At 34.5% G+C, this 11,012-nt stretch overlaps 1 protein-coding gene and 1 long non-coding RNA gene across 2 annotated transcripts; one reads left to right on the top strand and one right to left on the bottom strand.

The window, feature by feature from the left end:
• The first annotated feature begins 528 nt into the window (after positions 1-528).
• On the top strand, positions 529-3,977 carry CUC3 (NAC (No Apical Meristem) domain transcriptional regulator superfamily protein). The gene is made up of 3 exons (XM_079020542.1): positions 529-929; positions 2,458-2,735; positions 3,173-3,977. Exons 1-3 carry the CDS (start codon positions 704-706, stop codon positions 3,818-3,820), a joined length of 1,152 nt encoding a protein of 383 aa, XP_078876668.1. The 5' UTR covers positions 529-703; the 3' UTR covers positions 3,821-3,977.
• Positions 3,978-7,721: 3,744 nt separating this feature from the next.
• Positions 7,722-9,098, bottom strand: LOC145074124 (uncharacterized). The gene is made up of 2 exons (XR_013691712.1): positions 8,571-9,098; positions 7,722-7,933 (listed from the first exon to the last, which is right to left on the bottom strand). It is a non-coding gene; the product is annotated as an uncharacterized LOC145074124 (long non-coding RNA).
• Between the last annotated feature and the right edge of the window lie 1,914 nt (positions 9,099-11,012).

The following is an 11,012-nucleotide window of genomic DNA, read 5'->3' as shown; positions in this document are numbered from 1 at the left end:
TTCATACAAAAAATTCCGGTCGAATCCAATCTGCTCGACCTATATTTTAATATAATGATTTGTGTTGTAGTGACGACATTGTTGTTTAAAAAAAACTATGCTATTTAATTTCTTGTGTCAACTTAAAAGACCATTTTTTTAAGATAATACTATTATATCGTATACTTTTTTTCTATAAAATTTACGTATTTTAGTAATCAATAAGATATATTATTAGAATAATACGATACCATTATGTAAAATCTTGTAAATTTATAAATAAACAGAATTTTTTTTCTGAAAACTTGTTTGATTTTTATAAGCTTATTTAGACCAATAACTCTTAACTAAGATTATAATTTAAATATTATAATCATTTAAATACCTCTTAAGCATTTTTTTCCTCATGCAATCTAGTTATCAAATGGTAACAAATTAACAATACATGCTCGAATTAACCGGTTGCTATAAAACGGAATCAATTTACCCTAAAATTAATATCAAGCCTTTTGCCACCCACCATTCCCATCTTTTTTTTTCTTTTTTTTTTTTATTGTTTACTTTTTCTATTTTGTCCTTTCACCCATTATGGGACCCTTTTTCAGGTGATGTTATCTATTATAGCCTAAGCCTCTATGATCCCAAATTCCCTTTAAATTTCAGTGCGCTCCTCTATACAACGCTACACTATTCTTGAATCATCATCATCATCATCATCATCAACATGCTGGGAATAGAGGAGATACTGTGTGAGCTTGGTGGTGGCTGCGGCGGCGCTGGAGGAAGGGAGTCCGAGCAACAAGGTGGTTTGCCTCCAGGGTTTAGGTTTCATCCCACCGATGAAGAGCTTATTACATTCTATCTCGCTTCTAAAGTCTTCAATTCAAGTTTTTGTGGTGTTGACATTGCTGAAGTTGACCTTAATCGCTGTGAACCATGGGAACTGCCAGGTAATATTCTGTGAAAACACACACTCAAGAGATTAATGTTTCACCATCAAACACACACTTTTAGGGGCATCTTTCACGTTCAGATCATCCCCTCTACACAAGTCATTCATATACAACCACATCATAGATATTCAATGTACACTTCATTTCACCTTAGGGAACGCTTTCACATTCAAACACTACGCTGTTAAGAACTTCTTATGTTTACACACACACTACACATTCATTCACAAACTTCTCCATCAAACACACACACACACACACACACACACACACACTCCGGGGACACTTTCACAATCAAACACACACTTTAGGGACAGGTTTGACCATCGAATACAAAAGTTAGTGACACTTTCACTTTCAAACACCCTTTTCAGAACTTCATTCACATGCGCACGCTTAAGGGGTAGCTCACCATCAAATACACACTTAAGGATACTTTCACCTTCGCACACATTGACACATAGTACTTTAGGGGCACTTTCACCTTCGAACACTCGCTTGGCCTCTTCAGAACGCTTTCATATACACGCGCACACAAATCCATCATACATGAATCACAAACACCATCAGACAGTTTCACACACCCTGAATACACACACGCATACACACACTCTTGCAGCTTTAAACCTACACATTTATCTAGAGTATTACTTAAATTAATACACATACTTTTGCATCCTTAAATAAACATTCGTGACTCATGCACATAAATCCCTACGTACTTTAATTTCTTCCGTTGGATATTACGTTTCTTGACCTCCATTACCTTCAAGAACACAAGATCGATATATGCATCCAGGGTTGTAAGGTACAAGTACTAAATGCATATCCATCTTAGGAAACTATGAATCCATCAAACAATAACTAAGTAACAATTCGTCATCTGACAGCTTTTTAGGCCCATAATTTTTTCCTGCCATGTTCATAGATATTTATTTATGTATTTAGTAATTATTTTTCTGGCCAAGAAAATCTAACAAAATTCATTTCTGACAATGCAACATCTAACTTTGCAATATTTTTGTATACTTGCACTAAAGGGGTTCTGCTGTGTTGTACTGTACTCTTCGCTGTATGAGTTGTACTATACGCAAATAGAGTTGCACATAAGTACCATGCATTTAAGAGATTTCTAAAGCCATTAAAAACGAAAAGGGCATTGATTGAGATATAACTGTAAATAGGGTACAAAACCAATAATTCAAACCGATTCAGACTAATTATCTTTTCATTTAATCAACAATTATTTATGCGCAGCGTACATTTTTTTATGCACACTGTACCACCACATTAATTGCTTCTGTAGTATATTAATCCAACCCCTTTAAGCGCTCGATTAATTTCTTTTATTGCTTTTTCACAGAAAAGGAAAACAAATAAAGAAAGAAAGTTGTACATTGTGAAGAGAAAATTGTACCAACTAGATTTTTTTTAGCTCGTTTAATGAATTTTTATCAAAGTACAACTATCTATGCATATGGTACAAGATGGTGTTGCTAATAATCTATTTATATGGTTTGTGTAGAAGTGGCAAAAATGGGGGAAAGAGAGTGGTACTTCTATAGCTTGAGGGACAGAAAGTACCCGACCGGCTTGAGGACGAACCGGGCCACTGGTGCGGGTTACTGGAAGGCAACTGGCAAGGACCGGGAGGTTTACAGCAGCGGGTCGGGTCGGACCCTGTTGGGTATGAAAAAGACACTGGTTTTCTATAAGGGTCGGGCCCCACATGGGGAAAAAACCAAATGGGTCATGCACGAGTACCGCCTTGATGGTGACTTTTCGTATCGCCACACGTGTAAGGTACAACTACTATATGCTCTGACACATAAATAGTACAAGCTTTCAATGCAACTATTTTGTCGTTTTGTTTTGGGTTGACTTTATGAGTTTTCTTGATTGACTTTTTGATTGGACTAAAATGTCATTTCACTGTTTTGCCTTTAGGGTTTCTTTTTAAATGTGTTGCTAGCAATTTAGGGGTGTGCGTCACGTTTGGTATGGGACAAAAATGTTTTTGGTATTATCAAAATGAATCTTGAAACGTGAATTTAATATGAAATTGGGTTTTGTTTTAGTTTAATTAATAACATGAACATAATAAAAAGTTAAAATGGACTTAAAATATCCATTTATGTTGGCATATATAGCAATGATGTTACTATTTGATTTATCTTCTTTCATATAATTTTAGCTTCATAATGTTAGATGTGTTGATCTATAGCACAATTGTTTTTCAGGATGAATGGGTGATTTGCAGAATATTTCACAAATTAGGGGAAAAGAAAGCAAATGGAGGACAAAACTGCCTTCACTTTAAACACCAACGATCAACACCAGAACCATCACCCTCAACTCCCACCGTTACTGAAATCACCAAAAATCCCTTCCATGAAGGTACTACACCCTTAATATTGCACCACACTAACCCCCCATCCCTCCAAAACCCGTTTCTATTTGGTGACAATCATCAAGAAATCCATGGCCAAGACCTAAAATCACTACTAAACCTACCCTCATTTCCAAACCTCCAAAACACCCCCCACCCTACCCTAGTTAAGCCCCTTACCCTTCCAAATCAACCCACTACCCCTCTTGCTAAACAATGCAAAACCGAGGCTCATTTTAGCATCGCACAACTCACGGATGCTAATGTGCACCGGTGGGGGATGGATTTTATCCCCCCTCCGCCACTCTTTCCGTTTGAGCAACCGGATCTTGGCCCAGAAATGGACTACTACTTCACTGGCGGTGGTAGTGGTAGTGGCAGTGGTAGTGTCAGTAGCAGCGATACAAGATTTGTAGTCGAGGGTACAAGTGATCGTAACAATGAGATGGTCTCGTTTGACAGGGTCGGGTTTAATCAGTTGTTGCTACCGAGTATTTGATATGAATTGTTTTAAACATGAACATATAAAAATCTATATGTAGGGATTATGACTAGTACTTTATGCCCATGATTGTTATAAAAAATTCACGTATGTAAATAAATGCTACCAGTTTTAGAGTCGTACAATAACAAGAAGATGGAGGGGTGTTTTAGTATATGATTGTTATCAAAAATTCACGTATGTAAATAAATGCTACCAGTTTTAGAGTCGTACAATAACAAGAAGATGGAGGGGTGTTTTAGTATAAAAAAAGTTCTTTAGGTTATGGTTTTCTTTAGGGAAGAAATGGGATGAGGAATTGGGGAATGTGTCCCATCCCTTGAACTTGAAAATGCTAAAAATTGCAAAACATGTAACCAAAAGTGAAAGTAGAAATAAATGCACAATAATTCATTTATGAGGGGTGGAAAATCAATTGGATTTGATATTTGATTTGATTGAAGGTTGGGAAGCTTTTGAGGTCAACTCACCATCAATAGTGACTTATGTCATGTTCCCCCATCCCCAAATAATAACCGGAACTAAAAGAAAATCGATTATTTAGGTTAGTTTTACTTGAAACGAAAACAAATCTTGTGTTTTGTACATGTTTTGAAAAAAATAAATTTTAAAATGTTTGAAAAGTGAATACCACATGACTGATAAATACATTGTTTTTTTAAATTTGATTTTGATGTTTTTATAATTTTATTGAAGTGTTTGATAAAACTCATGTTTTGGAACAATCTTTTTACCATTTATTTCGGTTACCTTAACAAAAATGGCCTCTAGATTTGGTTGTATTAGAAAATCACTTCAATTTCATGTTTGGGCGGTCAACGACTAATTCGATCCACCTCCTGAGACACCTTATGGAGAGATATATAGAAAGAAATAAGGATCTTCATATGGTGATCATCAACCAGGAGAAGACGCATGATAATGTCCATTGTGAAGCGATTTGGTGAAGAAGACCTTGGAAGCTAGAAACTAGAAAGGTTGCACATAGATAGGTTAAGGCTACTCATTATATGTAATGTCGTCAACTTGTGTTTGAACTATAATTGATGACATAATCCTTTCTCATGAGAATTAGTGGTGCCTTAGTATGTACTTTTTGTATATGACATTGTGTTGGTAATTGAGACCAAGACTAAGATGAATGTTAGGCTATATACTTGGAGGATGGCATATTGGCATCTAAAGAGGAGTTACATAACAATATAGTAAAAGCAAAGTATCTTTGTTGCAAATTAAATTGTGAGCGTAATTATGAAAGTGTTGCAGTGGAGGTGTAAACGAGCCGAGTACTACCAACCTCAAAGCTCGGCTCGACTAAAATACTCGAGCTCGAAACTCGGCTCGAACTCGACTCGAGCCTTGATTTTAAGCTCGAGCTCGGGCTCGTAAAATACTTGACAGTCTCGAGCTCGGCTCGGCTCGACTAATATTTAAAAAAATCAAAATCACTAAATTGAGTAAAAGAATATTAAACATTCCACATGTAAATGTCCAAACTACCAAAAAAACCACTATTAATCACCTAATATCAATATAACATCAACCATATATGTCATAAATGAATAATTATAAAGAAATGACATATATCTTATAAATGAACAATTATAAAGAAATGACATATATCTTATAAATGAACAATTATAAAGAAATGACATATATGTAAATTACACTAAGCTCGACTAAGCTCGCGAGCCTTACGAGCTAAGTATTTTTGTACTCGAGCTCGGTTCGATAAGGTACTCGAGTAGCTTGAGCTCGAGCTCGGCTCGATTAAGGTTGAGTCGATTTCGAGTATTTTTCGAGTCGGTCTCGAGTTTCTCGCGAGTTGGCTTGTCTCACTTACACCCTTATGTTGCAGTAACTATTAGGGAGCAAGTTCTGCATACAGAGAAAAGTTTCAAGTACTTTCGATTCTATGATCCACATGGAAGGGTTTGTTGAGGTGTATGTTACAAACCACATAAAACCAGGTTGGTTAAAGTCGAAGGTGGTCACATGAGAGTTACGGGACAAAGTCCATTGAAATTTAAAGAGAATTTTTACATGGTGGCAATTTGGCCGATTATATTTTATGGATATGAACGTTGTCAAACTAAAAAGGAACTTGAGAAAAAGATGGATGTTGTAAAAATGAGGAAGTTGCGATGAATATGCGGTAGAACATTGTTGAACATAAAATCTGATATGACAATCAGAAATATGTTTTGAGTGGTGTAAACCACCAAATATATAAGAAAGATTGGCATGGTATGGACATGTTCACAAGTGGTTATCGAGAGCTATGGTTAGGAGGGAGAATATGGTCTCGGTTGATAGTATGACGAGGAGAGAACACGAAAGAAAAAAGTGTTATAATCACATGAAGTTAAACATTAATGAGGTGGCTTGTTCCAAGGACATGATCTCCAATAAACATTTGTAGTAGCAGAAAATCTTATTCTAATAAATAAATAAATTTATTCTCCTATTAACAAATATCATACTATTCGCACTCCTTATTAATATTATATGTCACACATCATGCCACTTGTCCACCTATTAATTATAAATTTCAAATTTCAAATTTCTCATTCTAATTACATTAAATTAATAATTGATTTTTTATTTTAAATTTCAAATTAAATTTTTTTTTTCACTCTAATTATATTAATTTAATAACATTAGACTAAAAAATAAAATAAAATTAATACAAATTATAAGGTGATATAACTTCACATATTTATTTAAATCAACGATTATAATTTTATATAACTAAAAGATAAGTAATAATTTATTTAAATAATTGATTAATAATTTTAATTTTGAAATATAAAAATTTAATTAATTTTATAAACATTATTCTGACGGGTTATAAACTAGTCATGATAATAAATTAATCCAAGTACTTATTTTGCTTTTTGATATATGGCTTGTGCCTTTCGTACCATGGTCATCCATTTGAAGCTATATTTCACCCATAGAACTTGTCTTTCTATTTCTACTCTCCTTACCTCAGTTATAATTAGTTTTAATTATTTAATCAATCAATATTATACTATTAATGATGTCAACTAAAACTCAATGATTTAAAAACCGGTTTTTTAATTGAACCGGTCGGGTGACGTTATCCGGTTCAACCGGATGGTCAAACCGGTTTTATATTTTTATATGTTTTTAATTATCATGCATACAAATGTAAATAGAACAAAACATTCAGTGACACACGATTATCAAAACAAATGTACAATTTTCATGTTTTATTAATCTTTTATTTCCGCCCAACATTTGCGGAAGTAAAGTCATTATAACTAGTTTAAGATTGTGTTTGACACATCACAACTGACTTATTTTTCGAGTTTTTTCAAATTATCATGTTTAGCAATAACAAGCAAAAACATAGCTAATAAACTAGCTTTCTTAAAAGCTACTTAAAATAGCTTTTCAAGAATTTTTTTTAAATTTTTCCATATATTCCCTTACTTAATTATAAAAAAGCACGTTCTAAATGTCTATTAATATCATTTTATATCTTTCAGCTAACTTTACCAAATGTTATTTTTATTAGCTAGTTTATAAGTTGACAACTAACTTTTCAGCTAACAACTAGTTTTTCAGCTAGTCTGTCAAACATAACTGTCAAACATGGCTTAAGTGTTTACTCATCAAAATGTAATATTTATGTCAATAAAACAAAAAAAAAATCATTATTAATAGAACAAAACATAAACTACGTTGTTACTTCCATACATGGAGAAAAATACATTACACAAAATGAACAAAAGTGGGTTGCTATTTTGCACAGATAATATACTTTCCCAATAATACCACCAAATAATAAAACAAGCCATCACAAAATGCAAGAAAGCACTCTATACAAAAATTAGAAAACCATTATGGACACATTTAAATGACAAAAGGATGAAGGTAAAAGCTTTAACACTTTGTTGCACTAATTAATAATTAAAAGAGAGTGAATAAAGAAAAGAGTATGCTAAAACATAAACAAATGAGCTTAAAACATCAAAACTAAATTTCCCAATGGCTTTAACCGGAATACGGCTAACACATAATAGATCATTAGGGTTATTGTGGTTCAAACTTCCGCCATGCAAATTTCTACAAAAGTAATCTCTGCAAAACAATATGGTAATTAATCAGACTTTGTAATAGAATCTCAAGAAAAAAGTGAAATTTGTCATGCGTTTGTTTGGCAAGAAATGGAATAGAATCCAATCCAATTCCTATAATTATTTATGGTTTGTAAATCTATCAAAGGATTAAGGGGGAGCTTTTGTTTATGAAATTCTAGGATTAAAAGGGTATTTGAGTTTATGAAACCGCTATATGCTTTAGATGAACTCAAATACCCTTTTAATCCTAGAATTTCATAAACAAAAGCTCCCCCTTAATCCTTTGATAGATTTACAAACCATAAAGAATTAGGAAGTTGTGGCATATAAACTTCCTCTTCCAAAGTAACATTGTGAAATGTGTTCTAAGGCCTAGTTATGCATCATCATTGTGGACCTTACAAGTTACAACTCACCTGATGTAATAGAGTCCTAGTTCTACACAATACCCATCTGCTATTTCAATTTAATTCAATACCGAAATCAACACACGATCTGATACGAGCAGATACACTATCTTCAAAGTAGACAATCACAAATTTGAACATATGCAATCCACAATACTCGGTCCAAAAATAAACAAACAAATAAACCCTAGAACCTTATACAGAGGAAATAGGTGATGGAGAGAAACTAACCTAGAAAGATCTCTATTTGAGAACTTTAGAAGAAGAGTTCTTCTCGTTGTAGATGAAATCGGGAGGAGAATAGATAAGAGAAGCGATCATGGCTCCAGGGAGCACCCCGAAGACAGAAACCGCAGCCAATTTCTTCACCAAAGGCTCCCCGTCTCTTGTTATCACCGACAATAGACCCTTTGTATAACCCATTTTCGCCTTTTTCTTTCCCGCAAAAAGATTCAAAGGGATCGATCGATCGATTTTGATCCGTGCTGAGACAAATCTGATGTGATTTCCAGCCCCTTTCTCCGATTAAAAAACAAGCGACGACATATGTGACTATTTTATGAAAAAATGATAGGAAAGGTCCTTAAATTTGTAAACATTTGACGGTTTTACCTAACATTCATTTATGTGTGTAGCTGTCTTAAAGGTGCAAACTTTTCTCCGTAAGGCTAACCGGTAAGGAGCGATTTTCACGTGTCTTGGGCTTATGTGGTGCGCCTTCACATGGGTGAACACCGCCCCCAGGTTCGGTGGGGTGCGCGTGACGTGGCTCCGGAGACGGGATGAGACGACGAATAGGAAACCTCCTTTTTGCAACAACTGAATTTTGGTGGGGAACGGTCTTTTGACCGATTAAACAATTAAAAAAAATTATTTTTTAAAATTTAAACAAACTCAACTTCATCTATAAATTACCTACTATTTTATTTACAATTTACACTTCAAAAAACACTCTCTACATTTTATTACGATCTAAAAAAAACACTCATCTCTCTCATATATATATATATTTTTCTCTCTACATGGATTCAAATCAAAATACCTCAAACAATCCAAATGCAAATGTTAGCTACAACCTACATGAAATTGTTAACCTCTCCAATCCAACAACCTTTATTCACCACTTCATACCCCTCAAACTTCTACCAACAACAACCACAACAATTCAATCAACCCCAATTCCAAGCATTTCAACAACAACCTTCTCAACAATTTCAACAATTTTCTCAACAATTTCAACAACCTTCTTTTATACCTCAACAATTTCAACCATCTCAAGTCTCATTATCTCAATCTCAACCTATAAATCTTGACAATGACGACGACGACGAACGGGTCCAATAAACACAACAACCAACTCGTCGAAGGCAAAAAAAAAAACAAAAGATCCAAGAAAAAAAAGAACTACTGCATGGAACGAATACGAGGAAGAAGCTTTAACGAAAACTTGGATTTTCAAATCGCAAGACGGTGATGTCAGCAACTCGTAAACGGGTCAAAGTTTTTGGTGTCGTATTTTAGATCATTTCCACGCGTTATTAGGAAAGAAAACGAAACGGGCGTACGACTTGATCAACGCAAAATGGCGTGATTTACGAGCGGCTTGCACCAAATTCAATGAGATATTTGACAAGCTTAAAAACATGCATAGAAGTGGTAGCAACAATTTCAATATTTTAGCAATCGTGACCTACGAATGCAAAATTACTACCAATGGTAAACCGTTTGGCCACCAAAAAGCGTGGGAAGTTTGTCGTAACGGTCCAAAATGGGTTTTATATTCGGAAATGGCGCATTCGGGATCTACTAGCAGTTCTAACAAAAGGGCAAGAACGACCGAGTCGGACGTGGGTTTTGGACTCGACCTCAACGATGACTTCGACGCCACCGAAGGGGAGGGCCCATCAGACGTCCAACTTCGTCAACCATCGGGAAGGGACAAAGCGAGAAAGGGAACGTCTTCAAGCATAAAAGCATTGGCAACTAGTGAAGGCAAGCTTGCGACATCCATAGATAAAGCTCTAGTTTTTCTAGAAAAAAATACGAATCAACGGAGGAAGCTCGTCGCCAAAAAATAGCTCTTATCGATCTTCAAATCATAAACACAAAGCCCCAACCGGATATTGACCGTGAAAATCTTGTGACGTTTCATAAAATTCAACGATAAGTCCGGGACAAATATGTAATTTAGGTTCTATTATTTATGGTTTTAAGTAATTTATCATTTTTATTTTTTACGCTTTTTTTAAGAATTTTAGGATTTTAATTTGTGTTTTTTTATATTAATGTAATGTGTTTTTAATTTTAATGTAATGTGTGTTTTTTATTTAAATTTTGGGTTTTATTTAAATTATCGTTTGTATTTTGTTTTTTTATTTAATTTAATGTTAAAAAAAAGAATTTGTGGAGTGGTAACCATTTCCAATGTTTAAGAGGGTGGTAATGGGTTGGTGGTGAAGTTGACGTGACACACATGTGACATCATTTTTTCGGTGGGTTGGGTGTGACCACTCCCCAAAGCTTAAATGACATGTAATAACTAACAAATAAAAGTGTAAAAGTACCCCGTATGGGTCTAATAACGTCGGTATTGCCAATGTCTACTCACCAAATGTTGTTGCCGCTACACTCTCATACATTTTTTACACATTTCCTTCTTTCCCCTTATATTTT

Source organism: Lactuca serriola, chromosome 9 (genome assembly GCF_051521515.1).
Source record: "Lactuca serriola cultivar US96UC23 chromosome 9, Lser_US96UC23_V15, whole genome shotgun sequence".
NCBI classification, from domain to species: Eukaryota; Viridiplantae; Streptophyta; class Magnoliopsida; order Asterales; family Asteraceae; genus Lactuca; species Lactuca serriola.
Note: the sequence above shows the minus strand (reverse complement) of the source record. Positions and strands in the feature narration are given on the sequence as shown.

Excerpts from the sequence above, each read along its gene's own strand:
- CUC3 (XM_079020542.1), top strand. The coding sequence starts at position 704 with ATGCTGGGAATAGAGGAGATACTGTGTGAGCTTGGTGGTGGCTGCGGC. Across the intron at positions 930-2,457 it reads TGAACCATGGGAACTGCCAG|AAGTGGCAAAAATGGGGGAA; the intron begins GTAATATTCTGT and ends TGGTTTGTGTAG. Across the intron at positions 2,736-3,172 it reads CGTATCGCCACACGTGTAAG|GATGAATGGGTGATTTGCAG; the intron begins GTACAACTACTA and ends ATTGTTTTTCAG.